At 47.8% G+C, this 18,031-nt stretch overlaps 1 protein-coding gene across 4 annotated transcripts; it reads left to right on the forward strand.

The window, feature by feature from the left end:
- The first annotated feature begins 866 nt into the window (after positions 1 to 866).
- On the forward strand, positions 867 to 16,203 carry POGK (pogo transposable element derived with KRAB domain). 4 transcript variants are annotated; one of them, XM_033195584.1, is made up of 7 exons: positions 867 to 1,201; positions 2,544 to 2,677; positions 8,336 to 8,462; positions 9,219 to 9,317; positions 10,644 to 11,446; positions 11,501 to 12,129; positions 14,317 to 16,203. In XM_033195584.1, the coding sequence occupies exons 2-6, from the start codon at positions 2,546 to 2,548 to the stop codon at positions 12,113 to 12,115; spliced, it is 1,776 nt and encodes a 591-aa protein (XP_033051475.1). In that variant the 5' UTR covers positions 867 to 1,201; positions 2,544 to 2,545; the 3' UTR covers positions 12,116 to 12,129; positions 14,317 to 16,203. The 4 variants fall into 4 exon arrangements, with proteins under 4 accessions (XP_033051475.1, XP_033051473.1, XP_033051472.1 ...); XM_033195582.1 differs by having other exon boundaries at positions 868 to 1,364; positions 10,644 to 12,129; XM_033195581.1 differs by having other exon boundaries at positions 869 to 1,201; positions 10,644 to 12,129.
- The last annotated feature ends 1,828 nt before the right edge of the window (positions 16,204 to 18,031 follow it).

The raw sequence follows: 18,031 nt of genomic DNA on the forward strand, positions 1-18,031 counted from the left end.
CCCCGCGCCGAACCTGTGTCCTGCCCAGCTCTATTTTAGCAAGAATCCTACTAAGTCAGGTTAGAGAGAAATCACCACCCTTGATATCTGATCACCATGGATATCTGATCAAATTTCTCCTTCCCCCACCCTTGATATCTGATCGCCCTAGCCTGCCTTCAGCAAGAATCCCTCTAGGCGCTTGATGTCCATCTACTGACCCCTTCATTCTGCTCTTTGGCTATACATCCCCAGCATTCCGTGTTAGACCTCATCTCTCCCTAGTGTGATCATCTTTACACCTATAGCAATAACCCTGTATAAAGTCTTCCTTACTGTTTTAACAAGAGTCAGAATAATTTTTTCTTCAACAAGTTCTCAACAAAAACCCAAACCCAGAATCATTTTCTGGAATGAAAAGGGCTTCAGGGCTTCTTGGGTCACTTTTGTTGTATTGTCCACAGGGCTGGAAGTAAACAACTCCTTTGGACGTTTTGGAGAAGAAAGGTCCTTCTATACACCTACTTCGTCCAATGGATTACATGCTTGGGATTCAACCAACAGCTACAAAAATCAGGAAGTTCCTTCTCCATGTATATGAGGAAGTTCTGGACAGAAGCCTGCTGCCAGAATACGAATATTCTTCCTCCAAGACCCCTCCTCATGCCCCTACACTCTCTTGCCAGTCTAGTCTTTCATTCCCTGAAACACGGCGAGAGCGCCTGGAGAGCTCGTCCAAGCAAGTGCAACCCGCTGGTGACTGCAAATGAGCACATGGAACTGTGCGCCCACGCTACGCTCAGTTAAAATCAATCCGGGCTCTTCCTGCCTCGTCCACGCCGAGGTCACACGCAGCACTGAAAGCGGCCTGCAGCGGGTGGGGCAGGAGAAGGCCGAGGGCACGGCTGCCCAGGCCCGCGAGGGACTGCCCGGGCGGCGCGCGGACCGGCCGGAAGCCGCGCCGAGAGGAGGGCCCCGGAGCTCGCGCGGACGCCGTCCCCCGGCGCCGCCGAGGCCTGCTGACATCAGCCGCGCTCCTCCCCTCGCCTCCCAACACCCTCAGCTCCGGGCCGGACCCTCCCTCCTCCCACCACGTGTCCTCCCCGCTCCCTCCCGAGGGGCCGCGCGCACGGGAGGACGGAGAGGCGGAAAGGATGGCGCTGTGACAGCCGGGCCGGAGCCCTCGCGTCCCCACCCCGCGCCCTGGCCGCTGGGCCCGGCGGTGAGTGCGCGCGGGCGGGGGCGGCGGCGGCGCGGCCCCTCCCCCGGGTCCCGGGCGGCTGGGCCGCGGCGGGGGCGGGGGCGCCGAGGCTGCGCCGCCGCCGCCGCCTTTGTTGCGGGCCCGCCGGGGGAGGCGGGCGGCGCCGGCTCTCGCCGCCCGGCAGGTGCGCTGGGGCCGGGAGGGGGCCCGGCGGGGAGGCGGGCCGGGCGGAGGGGGCGGCGGAAGCGCTCCCGGCGCGGGGCCGCGGAGAAAGGGAAATGGGGCAAGATGGCTGGAGAAATCCGAACGCGCCCGGGGGCGCGGCGGCGGTGGCGCAGGCGGGGCACGGCGGGCGGCGGCTCTGGTTGCGGCACCTTAGCGCGGGGCGGCGGCCCCTCCCACCTCTGTCCCGGAGCCGGCCGGGAGACCGCGGCCAAGTTCGGGCCCCAGCTGCAGGCATCTGAAGCCTAGACCCATCCATGCCGCGTTTGCCCATCTTTTTTGGAAATATCGAAGGAACCGACTTTGAACTCCGGAGGGATCTTTTCTTTGGAGGTCCCCCGATGCAGCCCTGAAGATGCACCCGCACTCCACACCTAGGAATTGCCCGCGCCCATAGAGGGCAGGAGCGCGGCCCTTTGTACTGGCCAAGAGTCAGCGAATAGGGAATTTGCAGCCCAGAGGCAATGGGTCATTTCCCTGACGGGGTGGGCCACAGCCGATTTCTGCACCTTTTTGGGTATCCAGGCATACCCCTCAGTATGTTTCACTGACTCCTGGGTTTGCAAAGTCCCTAAAGGTAGAATGACCCTATTTTCTGAACCAGCTCGTGGACAGAACCTTTGAATTTGGAAAATCCAGGCGATGGGCCTCCTGAGCCAACCGCTCCGCCCATAATTAACTGGCTTCTAGCACCCATTCCAGTTGAGTAAGTGTCCAATCTGTGTTCAGACACCTTCACTGATAGGAAATCAGCACCCTTCCCCTGGCTCTGATTCCTGTTTGGGTGGCACTGGCTGCGAGAAAGTATTGCCTTTCTCACTGCTTAAAACCTTTTCCAGGAATATTTACCCACTGGCCGGCCTCAGTTCTGCCGTCCGGTCTCTACAAACCAGTCTGGGTTCTCTTCCCCAGATAGCTTTTTAAATATTTGAAGGCAGCCAGATGCGTTATCTACCCATAGCCTCTCTTATCACCATTAAACTTGTCACCCTGTAGCTTCCTGGCCGACCCTGTTTCCTTACTTCCCTCCAGAGGGAACAGTGCTTGGGGCTAAAGAGGTTTGTATGTGGCTCAGCGTCTCCCATCGTAGGCTTTGGGGAGAGTGACACCTGGTTTTTCTGAACCTGAATCTTGCTTGCAGAGATGGAGTCCACAGCGTACCCTCTCAATTTGACCCTGAAAGAAGAGGAAGAGGAAGAAGAGATTCAGAGCCGGGAACTGGAGGACGGCCCGGCAGACATGCAGAAAGTACGAATCTGCTCTGAGGGCGGATGGGTAAGTAACAAGGTGTGGAGTCCACACAGCCAGCAGAAGCAGGCCTGAGAGCCCAGCTTGCTTTAAGTCTCCTCCTCAGACAGACGTGGGAAGTAAAAATAGCCCAGCCCGGTGTGTTTGCATTCCTGAGAAAACAGCTCTGTGGCTTTAAAAGGCAGTGCAAAGAATGCAGGAGGTGGTTATGGAAACAGTCCCTCAGTCATGTAGCTTGTCATCGTTCGATTGGAAGTCCTAGAAGCCAAGACCTTGTCTCTCTCGTTCACCCACTTTTCCTGCACTGTGTTTGATGCCAGGCACATTGTAGGCACCAAGTAAATGTTGGTTGACTTACTGCTGGTTGAAGGGAACCATTTTAAATAAGACTCAAGTGATTGGGTTGACATGAGAGGTTAGGCTAGTTGATTCAGTGTGAACACCTCTTACCACAGTTCACACAGGAGAGCTGCCTGTCCAGCTGGCCTGGATAGAAATGGTGGGCAGCAGGGAATACAGAGATTCAGGGTATACACACAGGATAGTATGATAGAGGTCAGTGTATACAAATGCAAATGCAGTAGATATTTATAGTTACAGATAGTTATTCACAGTAGTTAACTGGACTCCGTGGTAATTAGGCATGAATAGTAAACATTTTAAATAAGCAACAAATTGACATTCCTTTTCTCTGCTTATTTTCCATTGTGTATAAACATTGTCAGTATACATAATATCCTTTGCTTCCATGAAGAGCCCCTATCCATACAAGCATGGTACTTCCAAATTGTTCTCTACCACATGAGGGAACTGGGATGCAGAAAGATTATTTGCCTTGCCCTAAGGATACACATGAACACTGACATTTGTTCTTCAAAACAGGTCTCCTGAGCTGCACCCTTAAAAGTAATGCATTTTACCATATGTATGCTATACCTTAATTTTTTTTTTTTTTTTTAAAAAGCAGTGCAAGCACAGGCTCTCAGTTTGCCAGTCTAGCTGTGGACGCTGCGCTGCCTTTGTCTCATCAGTGTTCTTTGCCCAACACATCCTTCTTCCCAATTCTGATCCAAGCAGGCGTCAGGTCCACGTAGCCTGGAACAAGACCTCAAGGCAGTCGAAACTCAGGGCTTTGAGGCTCAATTGGTCAACCCAGAACATCTAAATGGAGAGCCTTAGAGAACAGGTGCAATAAAAGTGAATGTGTTGGGACAGTGAGGAATGAGCAAGATGAAGACCAACCATGCTTGGGTGGGGAAAGAAGGAAGTAACCAGAGGGGCTGGAGGAGGGACTCCAGCAGCTGGTGGTGCTGGGGATTGGGCATTTGTGGCCTCCAGGCAATCGGCCATCCATCCACAGTTACCAAGCACAGTGTTGGGCATAAAGAGAGGCTTTTTTCCTGATGTAATTTCCAGTCTTGTGAGCAAGACAGGGAAGTAAACGTAAGTAATAGTAAGCACAGTCTGCACAGTGCAGTGGTGGAAGTCTGCAAGGATGCATCAGGAGCCAAGAGGGGCATGCCTCATTTAGGCTGAGAACTCCAGGGCCTCCTGGACAAGGCCTAATCTTGAGCAGTGAGCAATTTTGCCCCCACCCCTGGACATTTGGCAACATCTGGAAACACTACCCCCTTTCCCCACCCCTGGATATTTGACAATATCTGGAAACACTTTTCGTTGTCTGACTTGATAGGGGTGCACTGGGGACTGGGAGATCCTCCTGGCATCTAGTGGGTAGAAGGGGTGCTGCTAGACATCTATAGTGCACAGGATGCCCCCCCCACCCGCCACCCACACACATACACACACACAACAAAGAAGTAACTGGCCCAAAACGTCAGTTGTGCTGAGGTTGAGAAACCCTGCTCTAGAGCATTAAATTAGAATAAAAGAATCTGTTTTAAAAATACGTATTTTGGTTATAGAGAATTATGTTAGGGTGATCAGTGAAAGCTTTTCAAGGATAAGAACTATGATAATAAATTAGGATAAAATTCCATAGACTTGAAATAGAAATACAATTTTAAGTAGAAAAAAAAATGTACTTTGAACTGAGTCTTAGTCATGATGGAATCAGCCAAGGGAAGGGGAAGGGGGTTGCGTTCCAGGCAAGAGGACAGCACAGGCAAAAGCACTGGGGAGAGGAACTTGTGTGCATAGTTAGTTAGGAGCAGCTCCTGCAGCTGGAACCTGAAACTCATGGCAGGGAGAGGAGGGGGATCAGGCATAGGAGGCCAGGCCAGGGGCCAGAGCCAGCCAGGAGAACATGGAGTGTTACACTGGTGAGTTTGAGCTTTCTCCTTAGCTCTGTGGAATGAGGCCTTAGCCCATCTTTCTGAGGGAGGCCTCAGGCTCTCTCCAGCCACCATGCTAAGGCCTGTGTGGCCTGCTAAGAAAGCAAAGCTTTGGCATCAGACTTTTTAGCTCTGTAACCTTGAACAAGTTACTTAAACACTCTGTTGTTTTATGGGTAACGTAGAAGTGAGGTAGTGATCCCCATGTCCCTAGTTCAGAGGATTCAGTGAGAGAATATATTTATATGATTGAGTGTCCTATACAGTGCTTGGCACATAGCAGGCTCTCCATCAGTGGATCAGTACAAACTCACTCCCCTGAGATCCCTGCATCTTTGCTGGGTGGCTGCGAGGCTTTAGTGAGGCTGTGCAAGGTGTAAGCACTTGACAACATTTACCCTTTGAGATAGCGTTGGAATGCCAGCTTCCTTAGCAGAGCAAGGCAGTGCACACAAGCTAGAGGAAGAACACTTATCCAGTGAGCCCTTGATCTTCTGAGGAAAGGGAGGAGGGCAGGGATTGAGGGTCCCTACCTGCAAGGCCAAGAAGGGGTGTCTAGAGGTGGTACACAGACTGCCTGACTTCTCAGTTTTGCCCAGGGCCGGCCCTGTTTACCTTCTGCTGTGTTCAGCCAGATAAAAGGCCTCTGTGGAGCGAGGGGAGGCCTGCGCAGCAGGGCCTGGCTGAAGGATCACTCCATTCTCACAGAGGCTTGCTGTGAGGAGAATTTCTAAGCCACTGTACTGTGCCTCTGGAGCATAATGTGGGCTTGTTTGAAGATCCTCCGTGGCTCAGTCATCAATAGGAGGAGATGAATCCTGCACCAGCCCCCAGCTTTCTTCCTGCAGCTTCAGGGCTCCTGGTACCTGATGTTTTTACCAGGCCTAGAATATGTTACCCCCCTAAGAGTATTGATGGCCCCTCTGAAATGACAGGCATAGCCAGTCCTGTTCCCATTTTATCAGCAAAGGGAAAGGGACTATAAATAGGTATGGCCTAGATCTGGAACTTCCCAGGGAGAAAAAAAGGCCAAAGAGACAGTTCTTTAAAAGCCTGGGAAGTGGGAAAGGAGTGGGGTGGAAAATTCTTGGGCTGACTGGCTTTCCAGGGCAAGGAAGTCTGAGGAAAGCCTGGAGACAAATCCGTTTTACCTCCTTGTATTTCACACTTAGAGATTTTTGTCCATTCTTACTCCAAAGAGTAGGCTCCGTTTTGTGACAGATAAAATTTAATGATTCTCTGAAACAGTTCCAAGTGGAACAAGAGAAGGGAAATCCAGAGAAGATTTGCCTAGATCGTATATTCAAAAACACATTTTTCAGTGACTGCTAGCTACAGGAAGTGTCCTGGGCTTAGGGAGGCAAAAAGGAGTAAGTACAGGTCCTGCCTTCAACGAGCTCAGATTCTAACGGAGGGAGCAGACAAACCAACTAAAAGAGTTCTGCAGTGTGATGAGTGCCCCGGGAGTGTGGAGCCCAGGGCATCACAGGGATGTTTGGGTGTGCTCACAGCATGGCACAGAGCAGGCTTCTTGGGGAGCAGGGATTTGGGGCTGAGTCCTGGAAGATGGGTGGGTGTCCGCCAGACCAAGAAAGGGGAGGCCCTCCAAGGCCAGGGGAGAATATGGGCCAAGGTGTAGGGGGCATCGGGGAATGGTTGTTCAGGGAACTGTACACAGCTGAGTACAAGCGGAGCACAGAGCTGGGGAGAGTTGAGGGTTAGTCATCAGGGAGGCAGCTGTGCTCGGTATTGCTGGATCCTTGCGGTCAGGCAGTGCTGCGTCCAAGTCGCAACCCCACCATTTATTGGCTATGACATTAGCCTGGAAATGAGACCTCTCTAAGCCCATATTCTCCTTGATTAAGTAGGGGCACGGTGGCTCACGCCTGTAATCCCAGCACTTTTGGGAGGCTGAGGTGAGTCAATCACCTGAGGTCGGGAGTTTGAGACCAGCCTGGCCAACATGGTGCAACCCCGTCTCTACTAAAAATACAAAAATGATTACAGGTGCACGCATGGCGGCGTGCACCTGTAATCCCAGCTACTAGGGAGGCTGAGGCAGGAGAATGGCTTGAACTCGGGAGGCAGAGGTTGCAGTGAGCCAAGATCATGCCACTGCACTCCAGCCCGGGCAACAGAGCAAGACTCCATCTCAAAAAAAAAGAAAAAAGTAGGCATATCTGCTCCTCCACAGGCCCGTCGTAGGGAATAAATGAAGCAGTTACAGGCCCTCTCCTAGTACGTGCTTCCTATGTGTGAGGTGCTGTGGAAGGTGGGGAGAGAACAATGGGGCTTCCTTGGGTCAGAGAGGAAAGGCCAATGTGACCGACGGCCTGAGCCCTGAAGTGGCTGCAGGCTGTATAGTGTATGGACACTAATTTTCTAAACTGAGGAAAAACAGTATCATAATCACCCAGACCCAAGATACAGCTTTGGGAAATAGCTTTGAAGGCAAGAATACAAAATAACCAGACTGAAACAAGCTGGCCAGTGCCTTCTTACCACTACATAGGATGAGCGCTGGAGTAGGATTTTTAATGACTGAAATAAGACATACAGTTAAAAAGAGGAGGGTGGTTTGGGTGGCTTGGATGCCTTGGGCTACTGAGGAGCCCCCTGGTACTGGGGCCAGGAAGCAGAGGAACAGGGGAGGGATGGAGTCTTTTGGGCTTTCTGCTTACCTGGTCTAGGATCAAAGTGAATGAGTTTGCTCTGGCATCTCATTACATATATTAAGCTCTAATTAGCCCTTCGTTCTTACTCTTCATGCTCTTGTGGATCGGAAAGGCCAAGTAGGACCCCTTCTCTCAAAGCTCTACTCTGGGCAGCTTTGGGTTCCAAGTCTAACACTTTGGTTAGTACCCTTAGAAATGCAGTGCCCTGGAAACCCACAAAGATTCCATGGAGGGCAGTGATCCTATTCAGATTTACAAACCCAACTCACCCCGCCCAGGGCCGAGGGTCTTTTTCTGGGGTGGGAGGGAATTGGGGGTGAGTGTGTTGGTGGGACACTTTGTCTGGGTGTCGGTGGCTTAAGTCTTGGGTCAGAGGTGAGCCGTGAGCAGCTCTCACCACAGCGCAGGAGGGTACAATGTCCCAGTGTCCCCCAGCCAGTGATCATGATTGGGAGTTTTCTTCTCAGGGTGCTGCTCACCTTATCTGAACGGAGAGTGGCAGCCGCAGTGGTGAGCACGGAAGGACTGTGCTCTTGCCCTCGTTGGCCTCCAGCAGCTGTATGAATGTGGACAGTCCATTTTCCCCTGCATCAGGGTCCCTCACCTGACCTGTGAGAGGATGGGCTGTCCCAGGCTGTCTGTAAGGTCCTGTCCGCTCTGAAAGCCTGTCTGCTTGTGCCTGTTCGTCATTGTGAAAGGGCTGTTCACTCTTCTAGGTACCGGCCCTATTTGATGAGGTGGCCATATATTTTTCCGATGAAGAGTGGGAAGTTTTGACGGAGCAACAGAAGGCCCTCTACCGGGAAGTCATGAGGATGAATTATGAAACTGTCCTGTCCCTGGGTAAAACTTTGTTTTCCTTTGTCTCCTGGAAGCTCTGAGCCCAGAGAATTGTTTCCATGCCTCTCTTCTCTGGTATATCCAACATCCCTTTCTCCTGAACTTAGACTCTGCCTCCTCAATGTCTGTGCCCATTTAATTTCCAGTTTTTGATTTGGGCAGAATATAAATATTGTGTCATCCTACTCAGCAACCCGTGCTGCCTCAGAACTGCCCCCATTCAACCCAGGCATTCACATTTAAGGAAAAAACCATATAACCTTAGAAATGTCACCATGGATCTGGGCCTGTGCCTCACTGTTCCTTACGAGAGAAGGCAGGCATTGATGTTACCCTGCCAGCCTCAGAAGTTTGGGGACATATCCTCCCAAAGACTGTTTGCTCCTCTCCCCAGCCCCCACCCCAAATTGATATCACACATCTTATCAGCAGAATGTAACCATTTGAAGAGATTTCCCAGTTTGCTCATACAGGTACCAAAATGTTAATTGGATCAGCAGCTGCATTCACCCTCTTGCCTGCTAAATGCAGTTCTTTTATTATTGGTGCCAATACCATCCCTCATTAGGAGAGATCTACCCATTCCCTTGGACAGACCTATTTTCCATTATCTTTTTTCTTTAAGTATCCCTGAGCCTTTTTCCCCTTGTTTTTCACAGAGAAGGGGAGAGTGGCTCTTAAGTATTTTAAAGTACTTATTTTGGTAGTGCTCCAGGACAGTAATACACAGTGGTTACCTATTTTATTTCTTATAAACAGAATTCCCATTCCCTAAGCCAGACATGATCACCCGGTTGGAAGGGGAGGAGGAGTCTCAGAATTCTGACGACTGGCAGCTCCAAGGAGGCACCTCTGCAGGTACTACAAGTAAAGCAGTTCAGCATCCATCCAGCTGGGAACATTGTGAAGTGGGATTTTCAGTGTACATTCCATGGGGTATTTTAAGAGGTAGAAGGATTATGGGCTTTGGAGTTTTGAAATCTCCCTCTTTGCAGTGCTAAATATGTGACCTTAGGCAACTGCTTTTACCTCAGAGCTTCCATTCTTCCTCTATCAGCTCTGAGTAACAAGGCTCGATGTATGACCTTCTATGTGGATGAAGCAAAATGAGGCTTGTGCAGCGTTTGGTCCAGTGCGCCTTCTAGCTGAACAGGGCTAGTAGTGTACCATATGCCTCTGCGAACTGAGAAGAGTGAGAGGAAGCACGCTTCCTGAGTTACCTGGCTTCCTGTCCATTTCATACTGGATAGAAAAAGCATTAGCAGTCATAGTATACATTTGAGCAAATGTATCTAAGAAGTACCTAGTCCTTTGTCAAGAAAAATGGTTATTGAGGCCGCAGTTGAATAAATCTAGCATTGCTTCCAGACTGTCAAAATAGTTTTGTCTTTTCTCCAGAAGAGTTTAAAATGCCGTATTTCACTGACTCTGAGACATGTTTCTTCCCCCATTGCTTGACTGTCTCTGAAATTGAGAATGCCTCTTAAAATCAGTGGCATGTCACAGCTTAATTAGTAGTATTTTCTTTCTTAATGGCACATAATGATGCATCCTACAACTGATGGCATTTTAGTTTGGGTGAGATAGGGTAATTTCCCCAAGTCATACTCAACTTCTGTGACCACCTTCTAAATATAAAGTGAAACTCGGTTCCACCGTTAATGTGCAAGAACTAATTTTCTGCCTTATAAGCTTAACTTTGCTAAGTGTGGTTTTTGCTATAGGTTTTCTTGGTTCTAAAGGGATATGATTCAGGCCATGATGTGTCTCTGTAATATTATATGGTAATATGGTTTACATTTGGCTTCTCATTCACATAAAAAGTATTTTGACGCAAACATGGCCCCCAAATTATTTGGTCCAAGCTTGGTGCCTCTGTTCAATTCTCAGCTCTGCCACTTTCTGGCTTGTCTCCCTTGGTATATTATGTAACCTCTGTAGCCTCCCCTTCTTCATCAGCAAAGAAGGAACAGTGATACTTAGAGTTATTAAACGAAGTAGGTGTGGGTATTCCATATAAATTGTCATATGGATAAGGACTTAGGCAATGTTACCTGTTATTAAAGTTACTATTTTTGGTGAACCTCAGAGTAAGGTATTCTTAGCATTTCAACTCCCAAAAATCAGGGTATAAGCCATTTTACTTACTGGCATTATTTTTGTCCCTCACTATTTGTCTCCCAGAAAATGAAGAATCTGACGTAAAGCCTCCAGACTGGCCACACCCAATGAATGCTACCTCCCAGTTTCCTCAGCCTCAGCACTTTGACAGCTTTGGCCTCCGTCTGCCTCGGGATATCACAGAGCTGCCCGAGTGGAGTGAGGGGTACCCCTTCTACATGGCCATGGGCTTCCCAGGGTATGACCTCTCTGCTGACGACCTAGCTGGGAAGTTTCAGTTCAGCCGGGGCATGCGGCGCAGTTACGACGCAGGGTTCAAGCTGATGGTGGTGGAATATGCCGAGAGTACCAACAACTGCCAGGCTGCCAAGCAGTTTGGAGTATTGGAAAAAAACGTTCGAGACTGGCGCAAAGTGAAGCCACAGCTTCAAAACGCCCACGCCATGCGGCGAGCATTCCGAGGCCCCAAGAACGGGAGGTTTGCTCTGGTGGACCAGCGTGTGGCCGAATATGTCAGATACATGCAGGCCAAAGGGGACCCCATCACCCGCGAGGCGATGCAGCTGAAAGCTCTTGAAATCGCCCAGGAAATGAACATTCCAGAGAAAGGGTTCAAGGCAAGCTTAGGTTGGTGTCGAAGAATGATGAGAAGGTATGACCTGTCTCTGAGGCATAAAGTGCCCGTGCCCCAGCATCTGCCGGAAGACCTGACTGAGAAACTCGTCACTTACCAACGCAGTGTCCTGGCTTTGCGCAGGGCGCATGACTATGAGGTAGCTCAGATGGGGAATGCAGATGAGACGCCCATTTGTTTAGAGGTGCCATCACGGGTAACTGTTGATAACCAGGGCGAAAAGCCTGTCTTGGTCAAGACACCAGGCAGGGAAAAACTGAAAATCACAGCAATGCTTGGTGTCTTGGCTGATGGGAGGAAGTTACCTCCATACATCATTTTGAGGGGAACGTATATCCCCCCGGGGAAGTTTCCCAGTGGGATGGAAATCCGCTGCCACCGGTATGGGTGGATGACTGAAGACTTGATGCAGGACTGGTTGGAAGTGGTGTGGAGACGGAGGACAGGAGCGGTGCCCAAGCAGCGAGGGATGCTGATCTTGAATGGCTTCCGGGGCCATGCCACAGATTCCGTGAAGAACTCCATGGAAAGCATGAACACTGACATGGTGATCATCCCAGGGGGTCTGACCTCACAGCTTCAGGTGCTGGACGTCGTAGTCTACAAGCCACTGAATGACAGCGTGCGGGCCCAGTACTCCAACTGGCTTCTGGCTGGGAACCTGGCTCTGAGCCCAACCGGGAATGCTAAGAAGCCGCCCCTGGGCCTCTTTCTGGAGTGGGTCATGGTCGCATGGAATAGCATCTCAAGTGAGTCCATCGTCCAAGGGTTCAAGAAGTGCCATATCTCCAGCAACTTGGAGGAGGAAGACGACGTCCTGTGGGAAATCGAGAGTGAGTTGCCAGGAGGAGGAGAACCACCAAAAGAATGTGACACCGAAAGCATGGCTGAGGGCAACTGAAGGGAAAGGGAAAGGTAACCACTCAGGAATAGATACTCAGTGCCTTTGCTGAGTGACATGCCCTTCTCTCTTTCCATTATTTTTCTGTTTTTAAGTTCACTTAGAGCCTACAGTGCAGTACTATGGATCAGGGGTCTCCAGCTCCCAGGCCACAGACCATACCAGTCCATGGCCTGTCAGGAACTGGGCTGAACAGCAGGAGGTGAGCGGCATTACCACCTGAGCTCCACCTCCTGTCACACCAACAGCGGCATTAGATTCTCATAGAAGCACGAACTCTGTTGTGAACTGCGCATGCGAGGGATCTAGTTTGCATGCTCCTTATGAGAATCTAATGCCTGATGTTGTGAGGCAGAACAGTTTCATCCCAAAACCATCCTGCTGCCCCCCATCCCGCACGCCCTGGGTCCATGCAAAAATTGTCTTCCATGAAACCAGTCCCTGGTGCCAAAAAAAAGTTGGGGACTGCTGGTATAGATAACAGACCATTAGCATTTTCTCCTTTATATGGAACATTTATTGTTTGATTTACTTTGTTTCTATTTTGCTCTGTGGCCTGGACCCAGAAACACTTGTATAATAGGTGAAATGAACAAAGAATGAGCTGCCAGAACATCTGAGGGCTGTAAAGTTGAAATGATTTGAGCCCAAAGAAGCATAGTCTGGCATTGTTCAGTTCACACAAAATTTTGTCTGAAAAGCCAACTTTTTTCTTTCCCTTTTAAATTACGCTGAACATTTAGGGCCAGTATGTGTAACTGTGTAACTGACATGCTGGGACAGTTGTACTCACTTTTGCTGGCCTGTAGGACCGTGACATAGGGAGAGCATTAAGTGTGCCTTCAGTACAGTGTCCACTGGGCCTCGGGTCTCAGTCCTGGAGCTGTCTACACAGTATGCCACCAGCAAATAAGAATAATAGCTTCTGCTTGCTTTTCCCTCGGGAATTCAGGGTTTTTGTTTTTTTTAAAAAAACATCTTAGTCTCATTATGACCTTCACATGGGCTATTACAATAATTTCCTGTAGTCAGCAGATGTCTGAAGGAAGGTATTTTTAAACTGAATCTTTACACCAAAAAAAGAAAACAGGGTGCATATCTAGGACTCTTAAGTGAGTCAAGTTTGAGGCCGAAGACAATAGGCCTGGAATTTTCCGGGTTGAGTACACAGGAAGAGCAGCTTTCAAAGGAAAGTAGGAATGGAGGCCTGAGACAACACTAGTGAAATGACCCCACCCACCTATACCTCCAGAAAGGAGGAGGATGAGCATGTACAGCAGCGGGGACACCCACAAAGAACAAACAGTTCATTTACCTCTTTGTTCTTATCTCCCTAATTATAAATTAATTTGATCCTCTAGACAGTGTTTTATATGAAGGAAGAAGCCATCTCTTTCACAGAGGACCTGAAACCATCAACCATCTTCACACATTCTTTTTCTTTTAATTAGGTGTTTCCATCTTCCTTGCTTTTTTCTACAAATGAAATGCTAATGGGAGCCTTCTTTTACCCACTTCAGCTATATAAGTCTGTATGTGTTTCAAAGAGTGACTTACGTCTCCTTCCTTGTCCCCAAATTAAATTGTACTCATATTGCTGAATCCCACTGTAATTCTGGGATCCCTGGAATTACAACAGAGCAAGGATAAGTTCTTACTATTACATTCAAAATCACCAAAATTGCTTTTTTTCCCCCCTTGTGTCCTCCATGTTTTGAGAAACCCAATGAATCCTGCTTCCCTTTTCTGCTGACCCTTATATTGCCTACGTTGGATTTCAAACTGAATTACACTGAGTTTCCATCTTTTCCTCATTTACCTTTTGCTTTTCCCTCTCCTTGTTAGATAACATTTTTGTGCACTTTTAATTTCCTAAGCTCCTTACCACTTCAGGGACATGATTAAACACTTCCAGAAGAGGAAAGGAGAAAAAGCGATGCTGAGTTGCATTTATGAATGTTGGCCTCTAATATTGGTCATGCGCTTTTGCTCTTCTAGACTGCCACCATTCTCTCTGCAGCTCCAGAGGAAGTGATGGGAGTAGACAGATCCACAGTGAACACGAGATTTGGGAGACCAAGTTGGCATAAAACTGCCTCTTGTCATCCGTTTGGAAATCTGACTGATGGAATTATTATGTCTGTTAAAAGTTATACCAAAAAGCCAAGGGTTAATTCATTTAGGTTCTCTCTGTTTTCTAGCAAATGGAACTCTGATTGAAACAGCTGGAGAGGAAAATCCTCAAGAAGATTATTCCTGAAAGTGTGGATGCGCTGGATGCACAGGGAACATCAGGAAAAGGCCACAGGGCTCTGAACAGCCCGGATTCAGACAGCAGCCTATACATCCATCCCAGGACACAGCCCAGCCCCTCCCCACACCATAAAAGGTATCAGAAAAGTCTAGGACCTATCATTTCATCAGAGACATGCTCAGAAAAGAAACTGCTTCTGCCCCATTTCTTGTTTTGGAGATTATTCCATCTGTCCATCAAAAGAAACCTGTAAATATGAACGAACAAAGGTTATTTCCTGGAGAAAAGACAGTTTGTTCAACACCAACAAGGGACTCATCATATGGGCACAACTCTGGTGTCCTTCTATGGAGAAAACCTCGAGTAAAGTTTTATTCTGCCTTTGAAAATGCTTCCAAAAGTAGACCCTGTCCCCACACAGGTCAAGACTACAGAGAAGGCTTTGTAGAAATGTGTCACTTACGTACACCTGCTACTTACACATTTCCTCCTTTGGAAAAATGAGATATTTACGATAACAAGAAAATTAAGACATACTGGCCTGGTGCCAGCAGATGGCTTTTCTATAGACTAGGTTAGTGTGGAAGATATAGGTTAAAATAAACTATGCTGTTTTATTTATCTTCCCAACCTGATTGGCAGCTAGACATTTTTTAGGGTCCCATTTAGTGGCCCTGTTTTTTTCATTATTATATTTAATGATAGGGCAGGATTTCGTATGCAAGCTCTTGTTTCTCAGGCTGCCTGCAGAAGAAGTCACTATAAATTATCTGCTGTCTACATGGTACAAGGCCCATTGACTCATCTGATGCTTGTTTTGTTAATTTCTTTTAATATTTTTATCACAGGGGCAGTGGGAGGGCTTGGGCTTTTAGCCACAGCTGTTTTAAGACTTCTGATCTCCTGCCCTGCAGGAATAGGTGGGAGGTCATTGAATTTTTACACTATAGTAATTTGCATTCCCACATAAGTTTGAGTATTAGGAAAACATTCCTTTAAAGCGATCTGTGCTACAAAAAATATGCCAGGACTTCACAGACAAAGCCATTGCTAGAAATGTCATTCCAATGATCAAATCTGGAAACGGGCTGCCATAACCACTTTTCCTTCCTGTAGACTCAGCTCACCTGTATATTAAACTGTTCTTGGCATCTTGAAACACCTATTTCTACTCAGGTACTCATTTTCCTATTAGTGATTCACCTTTCTGATCCTTTTAAACCAGTTTTCCCCTAAGGGGGGGAATTTTACTTAACCTCTAGTATCTGAACAACTGTCAATATTTGAATTGTTTCCCCATTTGCTTTTACCTGTACTGTATTCTTGGTCATCTCAAATGGCATCTAAACCCAGCTACTTTGCATTCCAGAAGTTTTCCATTCCCTCCAATTCCACCTAATTTTTCATCTGTCCTAGTTACTGGCTCTTTCTTCTTCATGTCTTATTTCTCTTGCTTTGGGAGCTTAAAAGATTTTACAAGACCTAATTTTGGGTTCCTTCCTTGGAGCCATAATCACCCTGCCGAGAAGAGTGGAAAATGGGTTCAACTTCTGTTTCACTCCACCAACACCTCCCTGAGTCTCATCATCGGCTACGCGATGATGCCTTACAGGTTGCATAGCACTGGAACTTTCCTAGAGTAACGGCTCTGCTGCCAGGGTTTCTCTGGGCTCATTCTTCCACTGACTTATGATCTATGCCTAACAGAGCCCCAGTACAACTATTTTGCAGAATGGCTGTTACCCTAGAATTACTATAGCACATATTGAGACATAGTTGTACTCCCTAGTAGATAGGAACTGACCCCAACAATAAACTTTGATAATAAAGACAATAGGCTATGGTGGTTTCTTTACCTATTAGCATTGTGAAAAGTTACATTCAAGCTGTTGGCTGCACCTTATTCTCCATCCAGTTTGGTACCAATATATTACATCTTTGAATCAAAAAGTGTTCATGAGATGCAGTATAAGTAATACTGGTATCTGTGAAGACACAGGGAAGAATGTGCAGTGGGGCAAGTTTGGCGTAACTTTTTTCCTCAGTCATGTTTTGTATGCTCTCAGCAACGGTACATTACCAAAATCACATGAAAGAAATCCCATAAAGGGATCTAAATTTTAAATGAAAGTATGATGAACCCATAAGTCTTCATTATGCACTTTTAGTAAAATTAGTCCTGACAATGTACAGTGCCCATAAAGTGGTACTCGATTCTCCAGGAATAATCTGGCAGTGTTCTTTTTCCTTTTTAACCCATCAGCATTCAATGCTGAGCCACTCTCCAAGTCTGACCCCTAGACTAAGCTTCCTTACTCTTCCTCCCAGAGGCATCTTGGGATGAGTCAAAGGCATGGTAGGACACTGGCATTTACCTGTGGTCATCACTTCAGGCAATGGAAAGGAAGTGTTTGAGTAACTCTGTCCCTGGTTGATCAGAGAAGTGGGTGATAAAGATCATAAGAACGTGCTAAATAACAAACCTGCACACTTGTACCCCTGAACCTAAAAGGTTTTTAATTCACAACAACAACAAAAGAACATGCTAAGCGAGTCCTCCCACCTGCCTGGTGAAGTACGGCCGGCCTTATCACACCTGGTTTTGCACAGTGATAAATTCCTGCAGGAAAAAAGTTTTTTTTTTTTTGAGACAGTCTCGCTCTGTCGCCCGGGCTGGAGTGCAGTGGCCAGATCTCAGCTCACTGCAAGCTCCGCCTCCCGGGTTTACGCCATTCTCCTGCCTCAGCCTCCCCAGTAGCTGGGACTACAGGCGCCCGCCACCTCGCCTGGCTAGTTTTTTGTATTCTTTTAGTAGAGATGAGGTTTCACCATGTTAGCCAGGATGGTCTCGATCTCCTGACCTCGTGATCCGCCTGTCTCGGCCTCCCAAAGTGCTGGGATTACAGGCTTGAGCCGCCACGCCCAGCCTGAAAAAAGTTTTATTCTAAGTCTGAAATTATATGGTTTCTAACAGCTTTTTCCCTTGTTAATTATTTTTCTACATGATGCTTAATAATAAGTTTTTGTTGTTTAACCTAATTAGAGAAGAGATTGCACTCAGAGTCCCCAAAGCTGGCAGTAGTGTTACAGATGGAACCAGCCTTTGGTGGACAGAGTTCAGATGTTTCAAGAGGCTTTTGTGAAAATGCTAAGTATTACTGTTTCTACCTTCCTGCCCTGCACTTTACCCCATCTCCCTCTTTAGAAAATGATTTCATAGGAAAACTGGCATGAAGAGCAGATAGTAGAGTGTAGACCTGAAATACATAAGGCAAAGGGAGTCCTCCAGCATTCTATGGTCCCACCAGGTGGGTAGGTGACTAGGAATTCAGGCCAGGTCATAGAGAGTAGTGGGAAGTTTTCCTGTTTGCAGTTTCCTCTGTGCTGTACATACAGCCATAGAGCCTATGGAACCTGACATTGCAATGGACAGCAGGACATGGTCAAGGCTCCTGGCTGCCTCTCCATCTATGGAACTATGAAATTTCACACATACTCCCTAGGCAGCACTAAGGCCCAGGTATATAAGTAGTCAAACCAAAACTATATTCAAGTATCAGTTCAAATTATTCCAAGCCCTAAAAGTTCTTACGTAGTTTCTCACCCAAAACTAATGGCTTGTGCCAAGAACTGAAACTAAGCTATTGATTTTTTTTTCCAAG

The sequence above is a fragment of the Trachypithecus francoisi genome, unplaced genomic scaffold, assembly GCF_009764315.1.
Source record: "Trachypithecus francoisi isolate TF-2019V2 unplaced genomic scaffold, Tfra_2.0 Lachesis_group5, whole genome shotgun sequence".
NCBI lineage: Eukaryota > Metazoa > Chordata > Mammalia > Primates > Cercopithecidae > Trachypithecus > Trachypithecus francoisi.